This window comes from Erpetoichthys calabaricus, chromosome 7, assembly GCF_900747795.2.
Source record: "Erpetoichthys calabaricus chromosome 7, fErpCal1.3, whole genome shotgun sequence".
Taxonomy (NCBI): domain Eukaryota; kingdom Metazoa; phylum Chordata; class Cladistia; order Polypteriformes; family Polypteridae; genus Erpetoichthys; species Erpetoichthys calabaricus.
The window spans coordinates 122,541,920-122,565,414 of NC_041400.2; the positions used below are offsets into that span (position 1 = coordinate 122,541,920).

Here is a 23,495-nt window from a genome sequence, read left to right on the forward strand (position 1 = left end):
TATTGAAATGAACCAGAAACCTAAGAGCCTAATTCCAAGCAATTTTAGATTACAAGCAACATACGCTGAAAGACATTTCTTGTATTTGTGTCATGTAATAAACAAATCAGATGTAAGCAAGATATATTATCCAAGTACCTACAGAAAACATATCATGGAAACTGCATTGCAAGTTGCCACTTTTTTGTACTCGGAGTTTTGTTTTTTATAACTCAAGAATTTTTACACTGAGCAGGGTATTGGTTTTTGTCCACTTCTTTGATATTCTTTTGTATGTTGGGTTGTGCTATGAACTGAAGTTTTAAAGTTTCATTGAACATTTTTGTTAAGTGCTTAAACTTCATGCCCAGGGTAATGTAATTAAACTTAAATTTGCCTAGAAATCATGTGCTGTGAATATTTGAAACAAAACAAATCCAGACAATTAAAACAATTGCTTAAAAATAGTGTGAATAGCAATGATAATTCAAGTGTAGCTTCTTATGCGCATGATGACATCAAACCAGTTAGAGATTTAAATGTCACAACAATTTCATAGAGGTGTTTCTGGATTATGAGTTTCTAGATTCAAGGCAGGAAGCAATTGTACTGTAAGGCTTTGTAGTTTTCTAACTTTTGGACTTTATCCAATCTTGCCTTTGTCCTAATTGGCACAAGATTCTATAATGTAATAAAATATGAAAAAATTTAAAGGGATGAATACTTCTTATAGGTATGAGATCATGTACATTGTGTACAAAGAAACATCAAATATCAGATGTGCAGGCAATATTTCATGGATTTATAGTTTAAAGTTTATAAATTTCATAAATATCAAACTGGTATTTATTCAAAAGAATTATTCTGTAGATATTTGAGTTTTGACAAAATAAAGTAGCTATAATTTTTTTAATTCAAGAAAATTGGGCAGTCTTAATACTTGACACATAATGCAAGCACTTCAGTTCTAATATTGATAACTAAAATATTTTAGTTTTGAGTCACTGCTGTCTTATATATGTGCCTATCTTCATTATGCTTATTGTAACTTGGCCTTGCTTTTATTAGAATTTTTTTAAAATAGATCGAGCATTCTGCTTTACTCTGATTATGAACCATGTAGCTGGACTATGTCTAACTTTGCATGCATTTGCTGTTTTTGCCCCCTTTCTCACTTCCAGGAAGAGAGCCCCCTGAGTGTATCTAGCCCTGAGTGTATTGGTACCTGGATGCATTACACCTGTGGTGTGGGTACTGGGCGTCGAAGACGCAGATCAGGGGAACAAATAACTTCTTCCCCTGTCTCCCCCAAATCACTGGCTTTCACGTCCAGTATTTTTGGCTCATGGCAACAGGTTTTTAAGTTTTATTCATTATAAAAAGTAAACCAAGAAACAGGGGAAAAATCTATCAACCAACATGTTGTTGTGCATAACTAACACCTTATAGCAGTCAATAAGGACACCTAATCCACATCCTAATTTCTGGAGTGATGCTGACTTAATTTACTTTATACCATTGCTCACGTTTTATTTGCTTTATGCGGTTTTAATTTATGATACAAAAAACGCTGGTTTTAAGAAAAGAAAAAAAGGAAATATTTTTATAAGACTTATTTATCAAGATGCTTTGTGACCTTTCATTAAATAATATTAATAGTTTTATATGATTTTTTTTAATTTAGGTCTTTGCATTTTAGAGTCTAAAAAGCTTTAGGAGTACAATAGATCAAAGTTTGTCAGAGTTTTTTTTACCTAATTTATACAGGAGGAATCCAAACTCCGAGTGACAGAGGAGGTGTCCGGTATTTATTTAATGAAAACAGACCTGTATATCAAAGTGTTATCTTTTTATCACTGGAGTAATACTGTGTCCTTAGTGCTGGCTTAAGTTATAGCTAGCAGGGCCTACCTTGTGGAATTTTAATCTTCTCCCAATGTTGCTTTAGAGTTTCTCCTGGGAGTCCAGCTTCATCCCATGGTCTAAATAAAGACTTGATGTTGAATTGATTGCCCAGATCTAAGTAGCACCTGCATGCACCTGTGCTGGTTTCTATCCAGACATCTTTCCTGTTTTTTTTACCTGTTGTCCATAGTTTAGGTTTGTGGTCATTTTCAGTGTGGCAGTGGTAAAAGTATGTGAAGTTATTACATGTTTTACTATCCCTTTTTAAATATCACTTTACGTTATTTTACCCAAAATATAGTTTCACCTTGCTCCGTCCTGGGTATGACGTTAATCTGCATCCATCCCTGCATGTAGGCCCTCCAACCTGCAGGGAAAAACTTGGGGTTGGTGGCAGAATTGGCACTCCAGCTACCATAACAAAACTTCACACTGTTCCACTCCATCTGAACTAGTGTGGTGCTGAGGTGTCACCCGTTGCTTTGCTGTACTCGGGTCCTAATCTGGGATACTGAGTTGGTTTGTCGTGTGGTGTGGTGCAGCAATGCGCTGTATCAGTGTGTGCTCCTAACCTCCTCCTCCTTTCTAGAGTGGTTAAACAGTGTATACTCTCAGTAACATGCATTCCCTTTAACAGAATTATTCAAGACAGTCCTATAGGGCTTTGTTCTTTATTCTCATCAGTTTTGCTCTCAAAGACACTATTTGCATCTATCATTAAACTCCTCTGTAAATTATAAAATTGTTTGGACATTCTAAGTCAGATAATTCTTTAGTGTTCTCTTTTTGTGTTTTGCTTAACAGACATTATGTATTACAGTGAAGAAATAGTAAAATAGTTGATTTGCTGAGAAGGTTTAATCTTGTATTTCAGTAAGTTTATTATGATTTTACATAAAGAGCTGTCCCATAAGACTGGAACTGAAAATACTAAGTGAGGTTCTTTAAATTTGTATTTTTTAATTGGGAAATTTGCAGTTGCTAAAGAATGTTTATATTTCCTACATTGCAGGTAATGTACACTGCGTATTGGGTCCTTTTTCATCATCATGTTGAATCTGAAAATCTGAACAATTTTGACTTGTTTTCTTTTCTTTAGACTATGTAGGATACCTACATAATAGTGGTCTTAAAAAAATTCTCTGTCTAAAAATGTTATTTTTTTATATATGTTTACCCCATGTAGTTTGTGATGATGACTGAGAAAATTTTAATCTTAAATTTCAGTATCAAAAACATCTGTGTTTGCTAAAATATTGTTATTGAAATAACATTGGAAAATGAAAGTAGACCATATACAGGAAGCTCCTTCATGTATTATTGTGCTTTTGAATTGAAGACCTAATCCTTTCTGGAGTTATTTATTTAGCAATATTTTAACAAAAACTATGCATTTTACAAATGGATGACTTGATATTACAGTGGAACCTCGGTTTGCAAGCATAATTTGTTCCGGAAACGTGCTCGTAGTCCAAAGCACTCATATATCAAAGTGAATTTCCCCATAAGAAATAATGGAAACTCAGATGATTTGTTCCACAACCCAAAACTATTCATATAAAAATGATTAATACAAAATATAAAGTAAAAATACATAAAACAAATTAACCTGCACTTTACCTTTGAAAAGAATCATGGCTGGTGTGAGTGAGTTTCTAAACTCTTGTGGGATTGCACCCAACGGGACGACACGCAGAAGAGCGTTCCAAAGCAATCGCAGTCTCCCAGCGCTGTAGCAGTTCGCCGTAAAAGTGAATCCGAAAAGATCGCGGACATGCTATAAGCGCCTGCCGTCGATGGGTGATACAAGGAACAAGGAACATTATAAATGCACAAGGCCCTGCCTGACTGCTGTGTCTGTTTCAAGCTGAATAAAGCTGGTGTTGCTGAAGTACTGAGACTCAGCTTTGTGTTTTAGTGTGCAAGATGGGGACTCGCATGTTACAGCACACACACACACACACACAGTGACAATGCTAATGCTGCAGTAAACAGTATACTCTCGTACGGGTGTTTACTATGAGTGAAGCACGCCGACTGAGACGGAGAATAGGAGACGATTGCCCACAATCCCGCAGCGAGAGAGAGAAGAACCATCAGCTCAGTTGTGATCACATGACGCTCAGCAGACAAAGAGTATACATACTGCTCGTATTGCAAGACCTCGCTCGTTTATCAAGTCAAAATTTATTAAAAATTTTTGCATGTCTTGCAAAACACTCGTAAACCAAGTTACTCGCAAACCGAGGTTCCACTGTATTATGCAAAGCAAGTAACATGAGATTTCCTTTGTAGGGGTTTTTGATATTTTTTGCTGTTTTCCAGCATTGGTCAACATTGGGTCCCTTTCCATCAGAAACTTTGTGTCTATTCTCCACGAAAATATTAGATTCCATTTTTTTCTCCGTCATCGCTACAAACTACATGGGGGTAAATAACATTTAAAATAAAAATATATGGTGAGCATTCCTTTATTTCTCAGCTTTATTAAGCAGAGTCTCTATATGATGATAGCATAGGGATAATTTTAGTGGTAGTGTTATGTTATAAAATTGTACATGTTTCAGTGTATTGTGGAGGTAGTGTTTCCATTAATACACGCCCATTTCCCAATATTGATTTTATTCAGCATTTTTCCATTTTATACTCTGATGATCTTATTATGTAGCTGACTTCATACTGAAAAAATATTTCCTTTATTGTAATATATATTTATCAAGTTTTATTTAGTTTATATATCTTCTAAGTAATAGAATAATAACAAAGAAAATCCCTTTATTACATAATATTTTATGCGTGATCACGTTATAATTACTAATGTTATTAAAGTTTTAAGTATTTATGGTGATTTTTATGTTTTCTTTTTGAATATGTGGAGGTGCTTAGTAGATTTTAAGCTGGTTATTTTTTGGTTTTCCGCTTTTAATAGCTTCACCTGCCTCATGGCAAATTACCATGTGTAATTAAATGAATCTTTATTCTTCCATTGGAGTTATGGACATGAAGCACAAGAATGTAAGGTTTATCATGGTGAAGGCAGCATTATCATTTTCCTGGCATCACATAATCTGTGCCTAGTCAGCTTAGTCCAGATATACAACAATGCCAGACAAATGTGTGTTTTTGATCACAATAAACATTGTGTGATTGGGCTTTTTTGGATTGCTAGGTACACATTAGAACACAGTAACAGAATAATATTTAAGATGTTGTGAAGCATTTAGGCTGTAGAAATCTAGTTAGAACTGTAGTTCCATAATTTCTGAACTAAAAACCACCTGCATCCTTATAATATTTCAGAGCTTCTTGATAAATTTGTACTTGAATGTTTAAAAAAATGTTTTATTTATTTTTAATAGACTTTTTTTTTTTCTTTTCTAATACTCAAGCCAGCACTTAAAGCATTTTAATTGTTTAAAAATTATATACATTAATTTATACAAGTGTATTCTTTAAATCACTAAGGCTCTACCTGTATCCTGAACAAATGTATTCACAAGGAATTCCATCTTTGCATTTCAGATTAGTTGTTCTAGCATGGCCTCTACTAACTCAGTTCCGCTATATAATATAAACTAATATTTTATATTTGTAGTAATTTTTTATCAACCACATAGTCAGTTATTTTTATTAGAGGAATACCAGGAAGATTGATTTTAAGGTGTATTTGTAAAATAAGTTTCTTAATTCTCTCAAGCTTATTTTGTGGGGAAACTAACTATTGTCAAGCATGAATTACACAGAATAGCTTTGTAATACACGATGAAGTCAATAGAACCAGTGAGCAGAACAATCAAGAGGAGCAAACAAGCCAACATATTAATATAAAAGCTGTTAAAACTGCAATAAAAGCTGGTTGGGTAATAGTAATCTTAAGCTGAAGCACAGTATTTGTATAATGAATTAATTTAATCACTTTATCACTATTTAAATCAAGCAATTAAAGTCTGCATTAGAGCTGTCAGATTGATTGTCAATATTTGAATGAATTATAAACATGTCTTATTTGAAGCCAAAAACTGATATCCATCCATCCATTTTCCAACCCGCTGAATCCGAACACAGGGTCACGGGGGTCTGCTGGAGCCAATCCCAGCCAACACAGGGCACAAGGCAGGAACCAATCCCGGGCAGGGTGCCAACCCACCGCAGGACACACACAAACACACCCACACACCAAGCACACACTAGGGCCAATTTAGAATCGCCAATCCACCTAACCAGCATGTCTTTGGACTGTGGGAGGAAACCGGAGCGCCCGGAGGAAACCCACGCAGACACGGGGAGAACATGCAAACTCCACGCAGGGAGGACCCGGGAAGCGAACCCAGGTCTCCAGGTCTCACAACTGCGAGGCAGCAGCGCTACCCACTGCGCCACCGTGCCGTCCAAAAACTGATATTTAATATATAATGTATATTATGTAATATACTAGAACAGTAATTGGCTTTACCTCTCAATAATTTCACCATCATGCTACCCCAGACATGTTGTTTTATCATAGAAACGGGTTGTGGTGACCTCTCCTGAAACAAAACCCTCATCTCAATTGTGCATACTGTTTTTCTGTACACTGACAATTGTATGTTGTCTTCTCACCCCCTATGCTTGGTGCTGACCCATGCACCCAGTGTTTAAAGGTGCTCAGGTGTTTCTCAGCCATTTAATTTACACTGCTGTAGGTCACACATCTCATAATGTGAAAATCTCCAGGTGACATGGAAATCTCCTGGTGATAATCTTTTAATAAAAATAAATCAAAGTTTCCCCTGGCTTGCAAAATCTGACAATACATTAGCTGAGGAAGCTTACTTGTGACCCACTTAACATGTTGTTTTATTTAAATCAGACTTGAGGTCTTAAAATATTTTTAACATCTTTAAAGGAGAAAAGTAAACATTTTAATAATGCTACTACAACAGTGAAATTATATTCCCCAATATATACTATGCAATATTGCTGTATTTTGTAAATCTTTTACATTGTTTCTTAAACACACCCCTTGAAAAATAAATTTTAAGACATATTTTTTTCAGCGTCACTGCTCTACTCCTATATCTACAGTTTCAACTAAGAACAGATTTTTAAACAGTTGAAATTGGTTATCATTTTTTTTTAATTTATGACAGAACTGTTAAGAATCTTGTTAAAATCCATCACACTAAGCGAAACCTGCTTTGTTTTCTCATTAGTAATAGTGGAAAACAACTGCCATTTTGCGTTAAAGTTTTGTTCTGTATTGTTGATTAACATAGTTTTATGTTAAACATTTAAAAATATTTTTAGACTTTTTTTTTTATTTGCTGCATCTGCTAAGTGAGAAATAATTATGTGCAAGAAGTACTTAAAGACCATTGGAATGCAATATTAAATGCATTTAATGTGTAAAACATGTACATGCTTCAATGCCTCAATTTAATAAAAGCGAGATGGACAGTTACAATTCAAATTTCTGACATGCCTGGCAAGAATAATATTAATGGTCTTGAATAGTTACAAGCAATAGGTTTATTATTTGCATTACAAGAGTTTGATGTTTCCTCAGCTCTGCCTAAATTAATTTCTCAGAATCTCGCTTATTTAGAAAACACCTTAATTTCACATTTTTAGGATGGAAGAAACATGATGTTAAAAACTTTGTAATGTGCACTTTATCCTGCTGCTGTAACCCCAATACTAAAAAAACTTGGTGCTGATCCTACTAATTTCAATAATTTTCGCCCCATTTCTAACTTGCCCTTTATCTCCAAAATTCTTGAAAAAATAGTAGCTATCCAACCTCACACCCAGTCTGGTTTTCACCCTCTTCATAGTACAGAAACGGCACTTGTTAAAATTACCAATGACCTCCTTATGGCTGCTGACTCTGGTCTAATCGCTATTCTCATCCTCCTTGATCTGAATGCGGCCTTTGATACTGTTTGTCGTACCACTCTCCTTAACAGATTATCTTTGATTGGCGTTACTCACACTCCACTTGATTGGTTTAGATCCTACCTCTCAGGCTGCACTCAGTTCATACAGCTTAAAACCTTCACATCCCAACCCACCGCTGTTACTTCTGGTGTGCCCCAGGGCTCTGTCCTGGGGCCTCTTCTTTTTATTATTTACCTTCTTTCCCTTGGCAATATTTTTCGCAAATATAACATTAATTTTCACTGTTATGCTGATGACACCCAGCTCTACGTTGCTGGTAAACCCACCTCCTCTTTTCCACCACCCTCGCTTATTGACTGCATTTCTGAAATTAAATCCTGGTTTTCTTCGAATTTTTTTAAATTAAACAGTGACAAAACTGAGGTTCTCCTCATTGGTTCAAAATCATCATTATCCAAAACCAATAATCTTTCTCTTATTGTTGATAACTCTGTTGTTTCCCCATCATCGCAGGTCAAGAATCTGGGTGTCATCCTCGACAGTACTCCTATCTTTCCAATGTCATATTAATAACATCACCCGGTCTGCTTACTTCCACCTACGTAATATTAATCGCATTCGCCCCTCCCTCACTCCTCATACCACTGCCATGCTTGTTCATAGTCTTGTCACTTCTCGGCTGGACTACTGCAATTCACTCCTCTTTGGTCTCCCTAATAAATCTCTTCATAAGCTTCAGTTAGTCCAGAATTCTGCAGCACGTATCATCACTCGAACCCCATCTATTCACCATATTACTCCGGTCTTGCAGCAGCTTCATTGGCTCCCAATCAAGTTTCGTACTGATTTTAAGATTCTGCTATTAACATTTAAGGCCATCCATAACTTCGCCCCTCCATATCTGTCTGACCTTCTTCATGTTGCCATTCCATCCTGTAACCTTAGATCCTCTTCCTCCACCCATCTGACCATCCCTCCCACCCATCTAACCACCATGGGGAGCAGAGATTTCAGCCTTTCTGCTCCCAAGCTCTGGAATTCATTACCTGCGGAGCTCCGAAATATCAAATCATATTCATCCTTCAAATGTAAACATAAAACACATCTGTTTAAAATGGCTTTTTCTTTCTCCTTCTGATTATAGTGGTTTTGTTTGGTTTTAATTTTTAGATTTTCTGATGTTTTAAGTTGTTTATAATTGTGTCTATTTATTTATTGTTTGTTCGGTGTCCTTGAGTTCTCAGAAAGGCTCCTTGTATAAATAAAACGTATTATTATTATTATTATTATTAAAAGACATGCTAGAGTCAAAGATAACTCCAGGATAATTCAGTAAAATTAATGGTGACAAAATATCATTGTGATCAGCATCATTCCCTCCAATAATTATCATCTCTGTTTTATCTGCGTTTGAAGACGAGTAGTTCTCATCCATCCACTCCTCGAATTCATTAACACAACTAATTAAAGACAACATCGGAGAAACTTTTTTTGTTCTAAAAGAAAGATATAACTGGTGTATCATTTGCATAAGAGTTGAAATTAACATTGTTTTCTAATGATAGACCCCTGTAGAAGCATGTAAAGTGAAAACAGCAAAGGTCCCAGTAGTGAGCCTTGCAGGACACCATATCTCAGTTCTGTGTATAATGGAGTACTGTCAGCACATTTCTGTACATACCAAAATTGATTTGATAAATAAGAACTAAACCAGGCAAGGACAGTGCCTGTAAACCCAACATCATATTCTAGCCTATGCAGTAAAATAGAATGGTCAGTGGTGTCAAACACTGCACTTAAGTCTAACAACATAATTACAGTGGTGTTTCCTTCATCAGAGAATATCAGAATGTTTGCAGTTAGGAGACCCGGGTTCGCTTCCCGGGTCCTCCCTGTGTGGAGTTTGCATGTTCTCCCCATGTCTACGTGGGTTTCCTCCGGGCACTCCGGTTTCCTCGCACAGTCCAAAGACATGCAGGTTAGGTGGATTGGCAATTCTAAATTGGTCCTAGTGTGTGCTTGGTGTGTGGGTGTGTTTGTGTGTGTCCTGCGGTAGGTTGGCACCCTGCCTGGGATTGGTTCCTGCCTTGTGCCCTGTGTTCAGATTCAGCGGGTTGGAAAATGGATGGATGGATGTTTACAATGCGTGTTAGTGCCGTTTCTGTACTGTGACCAGTGCGGAAGCCAGACTGGAATTTTTTGAATAAATAATGATGTGTAAGGTGTGACTGAAGCTGATTGGAGACTACTATTTCAAGTGTTTTAGAGAGAAAGGGTAAATTTGAAATGGGTCTATAATTAAGGACACTTGGGTCTAGGTCTGACTTTTTAAGTAATGGTTTGATGACTAACACTTTTAGTGCATCAGGTACTGTGCCATGCAATAATGAACTATTTATAATGCTAAGAATAGAAATTAAAGTTAAGATATATAGTGTTATTTAGTTTTATATACAGTGCTCAGCATAAATGAGTACACCCCCTTTAAAAAGTACGAATTTAATCAGTAGCTTAATGAACAAAAGAACAATGTCCAAAATTTTCACAAGGCTGAGTTTTATTGAACACTTGTTAAACTCCATAACATGAAATTAAGGTTAATAATATAACTTAGATCACAAAATCAGTTTCACTCAAATTGGTTGAAGTAAAAATGAATACACCCCGCGACAAAAACTACTACATCTAGTATTTTGTATGACCACCGTGATTCTTAAGGACAGCACCAAGTCTTCTAGGCATGGAATGAACAAGTTGGCGACATATTGCAACATCTATCTTTTTCCATTCTTCAAGAATAACCTCTTTTAGAGCCTGGATGCTGGATGGAGGGTGATGCTCAACTTGTCGCTTCAGAATTCCCCACAGGTGTTCGATTGGGTTCAGATCAGGAGACATACTTGGCCATTCAATCACCTTCACCCTGTTCTTCTTCAGAAATGCAACAGTAGCTTTAGATGTGTGTTTTGGATCATTGTCGTGTTGGAAAAGTACACGACGACCAAGTGCACAGAGTGATGGCAGCATCTTCTCCTTCAGTATAGAGCAGTACATTGTTGAGTTCATGATACCATCAATGAAATGCAGCTCCCCAACACCAGCAGCACTCATGCAGCCCCACATAAGGGCACTGCCACCACCATGTTTCACTGTAGGCACCATGCATTTTTCTTTGAAATCCTCACCTTTACGACGCCATACAGTTTTGAAACCATTAGTTCCAAAAACAGTGATCTTTGTCTCATCACTCCAGAGTATAGAGTCCCAGTAGTCTTTTCAGCATGGGCCTTAGCAAATTCTAGGCGTGCTTTTTTGTGCATGGGCTTTAGGAGAGGCTTCCTTCGTGGACGAAACCCGTGCATGCCATTCCTCTGCAGTGTGCGCCATATTGTGTCACGGGAAACGGTCACTCCAGTTTGGCTTTCTACTGCTTTAGCTAACTGCAGTGAACTTGCATTGCGATTTTCTTCAACCCTTCTCATCAGAAGATGCTCCTGTCGAGATGTTAACTTCCGTGGACAGCCTGGACGTCTCTGTAAGATGGTTGCACTTCCATCTTTCTTAAATTTTTGGATCACTTTTGCTACAGTATTTTGACTGATATGTAAAGCTTTGCTGATCTTCTTGTAGCCCTCACCATTTTTGTGTAAAGTAATGATTTCCTTTCTCAGATTTTTTGACATTTCTCTTCCATGTGGAGCCATTGCTGACAGCATGAAATGGGAAGGGCTTTTCTTTGTTAAGTACAGTGGACCCTTGACTTACGAACTCAATTCGTTCGCGAGGGCTGGTTGTAACTCAAGTTGGTTGTAAGTCAAGACTATTTTTCTCATAAGAAATAATGGAAATACCCATAATGCGTTCCGAACCTCCCACTGCAACACTTACTTAACCTTTTCATAATAAAAAAAAGGGTTGTATAATGTGCATAATTTACCAAAACACCAATAATTTTTCTAATGTACTAACCAAAAAGTAATCAAAAGTGCCTAGCCTACCAGAAACAACAATTTCATACTGTACTCACCATTTAATTTGACATCTTTGGGCTGCAGGAAGGGAGGAGGATGATAATGAAACTGAAGGCTTTTTAAAGGCTTTCTTTAACTTGCGCTCAGGCATTTGCAATCATTTCAATAGCTTCTTTTGCGTTAATTGTAATGTCCTCCTGCCTACAAGTTATTCTGACGAGAATTTTTCTCAGCATTTCCTTGCGATGATACAAGGAACTGTTTCTGAACTCTTCTGAGACCCACTCCCCACTCAATGGGAACGACATGCTGAAGCGCGATTGCCGCGACTGTGGAAGCTTGCTTGTCCATTGCCGGGCAGGGATATCACATGCATATCACCCATCGATATCTTTTCTGTTTGCTTTGGTTGAGAGACTCAGCACAGCTTTAAGCCGGCTTTTGCCCCAGCAACAGATAAACAGTCTTCCATACGGAGTTTGGACTTTGGCATGTCTTCTAGTTGGGGGAGGTCCCAAGAGAGTTTACAAACCTGACATTTTATTGAATGAGTGCCGCATTAATAGGAATGTTTCTGTTTGTTTACGATCGCGCAAGCGGATACACGTGACCGCATTCAGGTCGTAACGCAAGATGTTGGTCGTAAATCAAAATAAAAATTTTGGTCATAAATCAAGTTGTTCGCATGTCAAGCCGGTCGTATATCAAGGGTCGACTGTAATGCCCTTTTATAGTCACCTGTCTGCTGGACACCTCTTAAATGAATCATTAGACTCACCTGTGGTCGAATGCCTGTTAATTGGACTTTTGTAGTCTTAAGTGTGGCTTTTCTCCTAAGACTATAATTGGGGTGTGCTCATTTTTGCTACATGTGCTTGAATGAATTTGTTAGGATAATCACGTTTTTGTGTGTGCAAATTAACAAATCTTGTTTACAATCAATGGCCCACATTTGTGGGAGTATTTTGTAGTACAGTATCTCATAGACAATGTTGATAGTGAAAGGAAACTAAAGGTTTTCTGACAAATGTAGTGGGGTGTACTCATTTATGCTGAGCACTGTATACATATATATATATATATATATATATATATATATATATATATAAATAATATAAAGGGACACATGATTCGCTGCCTTGCACCCAAAAGACGAGGCTGAGCCTAAGAACATAAGGAAAACCAGCTTTATTCTACTCCAAACAGGAATAGCAAGGTTATTTATTACAGTGGGAGCTACCATTCAACAACACACAGACACAGAACAGGCAGGTATTGGGCCAGGTCAGTGGCCAAGTTATAATGTTCCCTGCATCACCCATCAGGCAACAGGCATATTGAATGCAGAGATGGTGAGCTTGCAGTTGCCTTTGTGGTGCTGTGAACCTGTGGTTGCCTCGGCGATGGACAAGCAGCCCTCGACAGACGCATCAATCCCATTTCGGTGTGCCTCAGGGTCAAGGTCTCAGAAGAGTTAAAAAATCTCAAATAATTCACAGGACTATTGCGCTACTGCTGGGCTGAGCCATTTCACTTGAAATTTATGTGGGTCTAAAGGGATCAGCACCAGCACCCGATCACCCTTCTTAAATTCACCTTTTTTGTCATAATTACATTTTTGCGCCTTCTGTTTGTGCTGCATATGTTCCACAGCAATAGAAGACAGTTTTGAGATTTGTTCTTGGTGTGAAATGACAAACAAATCACCCCTGGGAGATGCCTCACAAACTCCTAACCATTCCTCCCAAAAAATGTCTAACACCCCACATGGTTGCTAGCCGAACAGCAGTTGTAATGGACTCAACTCGGTGGATGCATTTTACTTCTGAAGAGCAAACAGGAGAAAAGGCAACACGGTATCCCAGGAGGTTGGGTCGTCATAAGTTATCCGCTGTATTATTAAAGCTGTTCAGTCAGGCCATTCGTCTGCAGATGATAAACTGTGGTACTCAATTACTCAATTGCTCAATTGCAAGGCTCTCACACAGCTGCTACATGACACGAGAGATGATGGATGTACTTTGGACAGTTAAAATGTCACGTAAGATGCCAATATGCGTGAACATTTCTGAGAGAGCTTTAGCAACCGTAGAGCGGCCACCTCAGGGTATCTTGTCATATAGTCAACCAACAAGAGCATATACTGAAAACCATGTTTACGCTTGGGGAGTGGGCCCACAATATGTGGCCCAACCCTCTCAAAGGGAACATCCAAAATAGGCATCGGTGAGAGGGGAGCCCTAGAGGATCTATGAACGGAAACGATCTGACAGTTGGGACACGCTCTACAAAACTGCTCCACATCCTGGCCCATATTCAGGAAATAAAAGTGTTTCGAAATGAATTCCTTCATCTTCATTGTGCGGAGAAAACTCCCCAAAACGTAAGTGTCCGCAATTTTTAAAACTGTCTCCCTATTCCCGCTTTGCATCACCAACTGCCCCATCCACCAGTCCCCCATATAGTCAGAAATCACATGATATGAGAAACCACCCTTGATTAAAAAGTGTGGTGTTTTAAATTTCGGGTCCTCCATCTCTATATAGCACGAGTCATTTGCGATGTGGGCTTGTTTGAATGCAAAAAGTTGCTGTAGGCGCGTTACAGGCGGGCAAACTCTGTCTTTGATTGGCTGTCTCTGCTTCCTCTGTGCCTGACGCAGCATTGCGCTCACCCCCTGCTACTACTTGTGGGGGGGTTAAAGTCGACCTGCTGTCTCAGGTCCTCACTTGAGGATTTGTCTCCCACCTCAGTGAACAGCAATTTTAAACCTGGCTCCTTGATTAACATTGTCTGTGGTGAACCCCCTCTCCCTCTACTAGAGAGGGGTAGGTGTTCTGCATGTGGCCAAGACCTGTGGGAAAAGGGCATTCCTCTTCCCTATTAAAAGAGGTCAGGGTGAAGTATATAATATGGCAGTCCAAACTTAGTTCTTCCCTTTGAATTTCAAAAAGAGTAAGATAGTCTTATATGTTTTAACGTCCCCATGGGCACAGCGAAGGTTCACTCAGTCTGTGGTCATGTGTGGTCTGGATCAAGTCACAAAACACTATACAGAAGTCACTACCAGATTCCAGCAGCGCCGGAATTTCATGTCCGGCCAACTTCGAGACCTTAAAATTGTCTTTGAGTAACATCTTGGGGGAAACTTGCGAGCCACATACCTTGGCCAGATTGATGTCCATGGTTTGTGCAGGTGGGAGGCAGAACTCCTGAGCCAGATGTCCTGATTGATCACAGCATAAACACCTGTTCTCAGTCCCCACTATGTAGTTCCTACAATGGTGTCTTCCACCCGTGGAATCAGTGACCCTAGGAGCCTGTGCTGGTTGGATTGAAGTCGAGGCCAAGCCCAGGTAGCCTCTCTGTTTCCAGGTGGCTTGGATGCCCTCTAGTCTCTGGGTCAGGTCTAACAGAGAGTGGATTTCATTCTAGAGCATCTCATCACATAGGTCCTCGTCTATCCCTGACAGGACTATGTCAGTAGCGAGCTTCTCCACAATGCACTCAAAGGTGTCCCTGTGTAACCAGCTTTGAATCGGGTCCACTAAATCCTGGACCTGTCCTCGTATAGGGCAGTCCAGGTCAATGCACCACAACCTTGGCCACCAGGCTCATAGCCATGCAGAGGAGGATCTGTTGCGTCAGGAAATCGTAATCATTGAGCCTTTCGGGAGGGAGGTTTTCGCATGACTTGTAGGGCCCCTCCAGTTAAAAACGGGGCCACAATAGTAGTCCATCTTCCACTCTTCTAGTGCATCAGCATTGCCATGCACTCGAAGCAGAATAGGAAACACTTTGGTAATCTGAGGGAGTCATCTTCACCAGCACATCCCTGTGGCGCACAAAGACAGGGGCGCCTGCAGGATCCTCATCTTGTTCCACCGGTATTGGGATGTTATGTGCCTCTTGGGGTTCCATTGGTGCAAGACCCCACTCCTGGTACCTTGTAAGTCATGAGTCACTGCCTTGCACCCAAACGACAAGGCCGAGTCTAAGTAACGTTTTCCAGGAAAGCACAGTTTACCAAAAGCGCAATAAACAACGTCCAAAGCATTTTCCTTCCTCTTCCTCTGTCTCTCCTCCTGGTTCCACACCTCCCGTCAAGCTTCATCTCCTTTCCTCCCAACTGTGACTTCCCGAATGAAGTGAGGTGTTCACTTTTATGCTGTCCCCAAGAGTATTCCAGGTGGTTCATTACCATGTTACGAAACCCCGCCTGGGTGTGGCGGAAGCCTGATGAAATAGGGCTTGCTGATTCCTGCAGCATCCCCAGAAATAGGGCTTGCTGATTCCTGCAGCATCCCCAGAACCCAACAGGACTGAGCCCATAAACTCCATTGCCCAGTGTGAGTCCAGGGGGCTGCCACCTAGAGCTCTGGGGGGATGTAATGTCCTGTGCATGTTTTCTCCCCTTCTCCTTCCATTACCAAGCTGTCCCAGCTAGGTAAGGGCCCTAACCATGCACCAAATTTTATATAAATATATATAAGAACAATAATGGACTATAAGTGTACTTATAACTGAAAAACATTTTGCATGTTGACTTTTGTAAAAATAAGCTGTTACATCTTAGTATGCTATTTAATAAAAGAGCTGATTATGTTAACTTATTGCAAGCCAACATACATATATATGTATATATGTATATTTTCAATCCTTGCGTCAACTCAAAGTACAATTAAAAAATATTGCATCTTTTCTTAAATTACAATAAAATAGTTATGCTTTTGTTTTATCTACTGTATATTAGTTATTTCAGTATGTATTAATTGGATACATCATATTCATGACAAATACTATGAAGTGTTATGTACTTCGAAAGAAAACAACCACTTATTAGCATTCTGGAGCTACTTTAGATGTAAAACATGTTGACATTTACTATATCAACGTTTTGTGTTTTCATGAAAGGTTTGCTGGAAAAAAAAAAGAACTTTGAGGCATCCGAACACTTATTTTTGATACACGCTTATACTAGGTATACAGTAGGAAGAATGTTTTGCTATATGAAATAAGCTCCTATTTGTTTGGTTTTTAGTTTGATCTCAGTGGAGCATAGATACTATAAATGATTACATTTGTGTACAGTCTTTTAAACTATACTGCAGAATTTAATGGTTGGGAAAGAATAAGGTGCAAGCCTGGTCAAACATTCTCTGAGGTAAAGAATGCAGAAAGCTGTTTAAGGTAATGTCCCTTTATAATAAGCTTACTGGTTGCTCATGTTCTTTTCAAAATCTTGAAGAAGACCCTAAGAACTGCAAATAAAATTATCTACATAAACAGTTTTGTAGTTCTTAAGCATCTGGGTGATGGAATTTTAGTAGGTGGTCAATTAAGGGCTTTTGTTCACTCATTAATGCAATTAATCGATGTGGATTTTCAGGTCTTTAAGGTGAATTATACTAACTTATCGAAAAAATCAATATATATGTAAATATTCAGATAAGTGTGTATGTTAAGATTTAAAGTACTACTTTTAACATTGCAAATTTATTTTACACTGTTGAGAAAAGTGAAATTTCGGTGTAGCCCAAAATACAAATATATCTAACTGAGGTTCAAGCTTTGAATATCATCCATCCTTTATTGGAACACCTTAATCTAGTTCTGTGTCACTGGGATTTCAGATTATCCTAGCAGTGTTGCATTTGGCTTGGTTTAGAAATAATAGTAAATTAGTATTTGGTTCATATCTAAATTACACCTTTTGACAATTATGACATAATGCCATACATATGCTTAAATGTGATTTTGCAACCAATACACGTTTTAGGAATTGGTAAAGTTGGAGATGATTTGATGGAAGATGCTGCAATGTAACCTGTTGTCTAACTCTGTTACTTTCTTTAACTTCTGCAAGGCTATATTTTGCCATTGCCCCTACAAACTAAGTTAAAACTATTTGAGTGATCATAAAGAAAGCTAGTTTTGTGACAATACAAAATGTGCACAAGTCTGACAATGTTGAATCCTTTTTCAGTCTGCTGTTTCTGATATATACTGTGAAATTTTAAGATTTATTTTTTTTCTCAGAGTAGATGATTAGGAAGTTGTTAATGCTTCATGTACATGTTGTCCTACCACTGAAAGTCACTTTAATAAATTATTTCATAAATGATAAAATCGATGTGAAGTTATAGTAATCTAAATATATGTTAATTAACTTCACATAACCTACATTTTAAAAAAACGTTTTGGTTCCCATATTCAGCTGATTCATTCATAATGCACATCAGAATTTTAGCATTTATTACTCTTTAAACCTTTGATCAGTGACATAGGTGGTGCCTTAGTAAACACAGTGACATTAATAAAAGACTGACCCTTCTCATTTTTGCTCTCCACAAACACGGGTCTACCATAAAATTGATTAGTTGTCCTTTTAAGACTTGCTCAAGTTATAATTATTTGTTTTTAATGGTACAGCTATTATTACTTACTGTGTGTAATGAATTAAAAAAAAAAAACTCCCAAATTTGGGAGATGTATTCTCTAACTTGTGGTCTACTGCTTGCTTATTTTATACTAGAACTATTTAACCATTCATCTCTGTAATTATTTGTAAGTGCATTTTCTTTCATCACTTCACTAAGTGCCATTGCTTTTAGATGTCCCTGTTTGCTTTTTAATATAACAGACATTTTCTCCCATTTTTGTAATGCGTGGATCATTTAAATAAAAATGATCAGCTAAATAGAAGTGATAACCTGCCCAGTCCCAAATCAGTCCCAGTCCTCCATGCTTTACTGATTTACTCATCTTGCTATACTATCAAAACTCAGATGAGTTGTTTTTGTAACATTTGTCTACTAATGTAGTAGGTTACATTTTGCTTCATGTTGTACCACGAAAAATCAACTTCTCTTCTTTGTATTCATTTATGTGAAGTGTCAAAGCCACTAATTTGACTGTTACTCAGTGCTTTCATTGATGTGGCTGCTGGCAGGTGATAATCACAAATCTAATTCATAATCTAATTAAAATTTCAGATCAGCAACTTCTGAATTCTGAACCTTTCATCAGATTCAATGTTTTACTTCATTTATTCTTTATTTGCTTGTGCATTATGGAGCAACTGTGATACAGGCTGCTTTTAAAATGTCTGTTTTTCCCCTTTTCTTGAGACAGGTGCAGTACATATCTGGTAAAAGTCATTCACTCATGTAATCTGGTTAATACATGTCTCCAATTATTTGGGCTTGACATCTTCCTGCATCCTCTTCATCCTGAATGTTAGCTTTTTTTTTCTGCCATCTTTGCAAGGACAACATACATGGAATGGATTCCCTTCAATCACTGGGAAGTTGCATGAACTATCATCTCTTTTCTGCGAACCCACTAACATTCCACAATTTTGCTTATTAACATTTATCTGACTGAACAGACTTTTGTCTGAAAAAGATGTTTCTAACTGTTTATCTATGAAATAAATGTCCTCTGTTTCCATTTGGACAGGTTTTATCTGAGAACAGCAGTCATGCTAGAATTGCTCGGCTACATGCTGAGCAGAAGCATGCAGGAATAGGTAAGACCACCTTATCTTTCTACACTGTGGCTTTAAAAAATTAGGCATATATTCTGTTAGACTTTAACATTTTCCAGTTATCTTGGTTTCAAATAAATTGTACATCAGCCAGAAATTATTCTCTTAGTAAAACATATGCAGTAATTATTACATATTTTATGAATTACTAGTAATTTTAACTTTTAACAACTCTAGCACTTGGCTCTAAACTCATGATATTTAGTTTGCTATTTTATGCATTTGAAATATTTTTACGCAAGCTATTTCTTTGCATGCTTTGGCCCCAGTAAATGACTTGTCTGTTTCAAAATGGATTCATCTTTTTTAACATGAGGCACTATGATTTGCTTGATGTTCGAGTTCAAGTAACAAAAATCTACTGGTTTCGGGAGCTGTTTGTGTATTATATGTATTTGTTTTAGTGCAAGTAAAAAGAAAGCAATGCAAGCTTGCAGTGTATAGTAACACAATTTGTATAACATTTACAAAATGAAAGATTATTGCCACATTGCCCAAGTCACTTTTGACTACTGTTTAAACACCCCACTAATGCTGGTAATGCTCTTCACTTATGGTATTTGCTATTCTGAATGACAAACTATATGTGGGCAACAACAAAGACCTGCTTGTATTAGTTAACATACAGATAGAGTGGCTTTGTCTTAGAATTATTAGTAATCTGCATATATCAAGTTATAACTAAAAGCTGGTAGCCTATGTAAATGCAGTATGTGTCATTTGTTTTCAGCTAAAAACATTCAATAAAAACCAATGTTTATAAAATAGCCCTATATAATAAATTTGATGGAAAATGCAGTTTAAAAAAGTGTTTAATTTGTATTTTTAATACTTCATCACTTGTAATTGGCTGATGATTTCCAAGATAACTCACCAAGCACCAAGCAGGGTTGTGCAAATCTTTAATACTATTTATTATTAAAAACTAATATCACAGAATGTAACTTTGACCACCTTTTTGAGTTAAGTTTCTTTCAGATTGGGTTTTTGAGTAGTAGATATTTTTCTATATTGTCCATGTCATGTAGTTACATTTTCTTAGCCCAAAATAAACATGTAATGCATTTTGTGCAAACAGAGAGAGGGCTAAGAGAATAATAATAATGATAATAAAATAATAATAATGGAGAATTAGTGATAATTATCACATAGAAGAATATGTACATCTGTTGATGCAACAGGCTTTTTAAATTGTTTTTTATTGGGTTAACCACACCAACACATTTACTTTTTAATCTTTACAATAAATTGATTAAAGCAGACCTTGTTTTGAAATATATAACACAAATGGAACTCAGTGATCTTATCACTGGTGATACTTACAAAAGTACCAAATGACATTACCAACATTACTTTTAAAACAATAGGCTCCTGAAAGTAGGCTTCATTTACTGTGGCAAAAATCTTATTTAAATGCATGATGCATGTATGTCCAGGTCTAAATGGCAGTACTTCTGGTTGCTGTATGTATTTTCTCTAACTTCTATTAGGGTCTCATTGTGCGGGTCTGTTTAGCACTACTGTGCTCGGGGCTTCTTCAAGCGCACCTAATCTACAGGATTATGCTCGTACGCATCGTAAAAAGCTGACTTCATCTGGCTTCTTAGATGGTACGTGCAGACACGCACACGTCATCAAAAGATGAATATTAAGCCATTTTTAAAAAAGGAATCCTAGAATTTTTTTTTTTCATTCCCATTAACATAATGGGTCTCTGTAAACATTTTCTCTAGGTTTAGTAAGAAACTTGTCTGAATGGTTACATAAAGCAATCATTTTCTTTAGTCATGTTTGCTCATATGATAAGTCATACATATATATTTTTATTAGTATATATGATCTACTTTAAAAATAGTGATTTATAATATTTATCAAATAATTAAAGAATTCCAGGATTCCTTAAAATGTAACTGTCAGTTATTGAACCATTTGTTTGGTGACTGTGTCTTTTTTAACCAGTTTGTCATATTCTGATATATGCTTAATTGTACCAATGTAAATGTGTTTGTTTTGAAAGAGTATTTTATTATCATTCTAATTATTAATAATGCTACTACTGTTGAAGTAAAATGAACTTGGATTGGTCACAGGGACACTCTAGTCATAATCTGTCACATAGTTTTGCATGTATGTATTTCAAGTCCCAAAACATTTAACTAACATTATACATACCAACACAATAAAGGGTCATATGCACAATAATCTTCCAGTATGCGCTTTCCGGTAACCACTGGTGACCAGTCTTTTTGTGTTTTTTTTTTATTATTATTTTTGTTTGGTTTTTTTTATTATTATTATTTCTTTGTCCCTTGTTGATTTATCCTTGCTAAATCAACCTTCAATTTCTTTTCCTTTTGCATGTTTCCTAAACTGTCATTCCTCTTATTCCCTTTTTTCTGGTAGCTGTTTTAAATTCCAGGTACCTGTTTTTCTCTTTCTTAGACGCTACACGTGGTTCTGCTGTTAAAAGATTTTCTATCTCATTTGCTCGACACCCAACCAATGGTATGTTTGCTTTTATTTTAAAAGACTATTCCCTTGCTTCATACCTTATTTTTTGCTTGTGGAGTAAAAAGGTCCTTTAGATTATTAGCTCCACCTCTCTCTAACATTACTAAAGCTTGAGAGAATGTTCATGTCTAAAAAATAATTGAATTCACTATACATCCCAACATTATCAGTCATTATATTCCAGCATGCATATTAAAGGTCTTTCAATTAAAATGGTGGAATGAATTTTATGTAAGGAAATTATCTTGGTCATAAATGGTTTAATTTTGATGATTCTTTTCAATTTTGCAAGTTAGGAGTTTATATACAAAGAAACATAGCCATAAAAAAAAGAAAATGTAATAGCAGTTCCCAAATGAAATATTGGCACAGCACAAATTTGGTTCACTGACATAGCTTACTTGTGATCAAAAATTAAAAAGGATTCTTTAGGTATGGATTCAAAAACAAATGATTGTCAGAATATATGAAAAGAACCCCAAGCCCCCAAATCCCATCTGGAGAGAACCAGCTTGCTCACCCACACTAAAAATATTTCTCTGTCAGTAGATTTCATTATGCATCATTACTTTGACTAGTTTTTCCACATTTCTATCAAAGAACATTTATTAATCATGGTATATTTCATTTACATACTACAGTATATACCAGTATTTTTATTATTCTACTAGAGTGTTTGCTTTTATTTACATGCTAACATCTAAATACATACATAATCTGCATTTTTCTCTGAACATGAAAAGCTTTACAGTCAAGGTTAAACCAGAGTATAGGCCTGGTGTGTACACATGTGCAGGATTATGCAGTAAAACTTTATCCTCAGTTTAGTGCCTGAACTTTGATGTCTGCTAAACTGAAGAGATTACAAAGAGTTGTAGGATTCATTTATTTGAAAGGCATCATTATTGACATGGTCATCTGCAAGTGATTTAGATCCTGATTTATTTTTTTCTTCACCTGTCATGGGTTTATACTTGCAATGCTATATTACTACATTATATTAACATCAGTCTGTTTTCTGTATACAATCCAGTGATATAGATTCAGATAGATCATTTTACTTGCTCACCATGGCCTTTTTTACTTTTTTGTTTATCTTTTTTTGGGAGCAAATCCACACTGAGCAGTAAAATATACTACCTCTTATGATACAAATATATTTTGCAGATCTAATCAAATAGGTTTAATAAGCAAGATGAAAATAATTCCATTATATTGCTATTGCTAAATGTAACATTCATGTCAGGAAATACAAATATTTGCAGGGCAGGGGGTACCTCTACGGAATAAGTCTGTGTCCAGACCTGCTTACTAAAATAAAATAAAAAGATTACAATATGCAAGCTTTCGAGGCAACTCAGGCAAGATGTAATCCTAAAGAAGGGGCCTGAGTTGCCTCGAAAGCTTGCATATTGTAATCTTTTTAGTTAGCCAATAAAAGGCGCTGATCTACGGATAATGTCGCTCTGTAGTTTGTCATATATTGTCTTTGTTGTTCTAATGCATCTTGCCTGTGCTAGTTGGTCTGGCATAATGTAGATGTTTCTGCTTCTGTGCATTGGTGTGAGTGTGTAGGCTGGTGAGACCGTTTATGTTGGTCGCAGCTAGGCTGTATGTGCCTTTTCATTTTATTGCGAGGCTTACATTGAAGTGAAGGAAAGAGGAGGTTTAAAATGGTAGTGTCATAATGAAGTTTCGGTCAG

At 37.0% G+C, this 23,495-nt stretch overlaps 1 protein-coding gene across 10 annotated transcripts in view; it reads left to right on the plus strand.

Annotated features, from left to right (window-relative positions):
- Positions 1 to 23,495, plus strand: part of ppip5k2 (diphosphoinositol pentakisphosphate kinase 2) — a 273,516-nt gene that overhangs the window by 211,849 nt on the left and 38,172 nt on the right. For 2 of the 10 annotated variants that reach the window (XM_051929852.1, XM_051929853.1), the window contains exons 25-28: positions 1,161 to 1,334; positions 19,194 to 19,263; positions 20,772 to 20,891; positions 21,724 to 21,786. In XM_051929852.1, the coding sequence (XP_051785812.1) occupies positions 1,161 to 1,334; positions 19,194 to 19,263; positions 20,772 to 20,891; positions 21,724 to 21,786 (427 nt within the window). The other 8 variants (XM_051929854.1, XM_051929855.1, XM_051929856.1 and 5 more) reach the window with 8 other exon arrangements.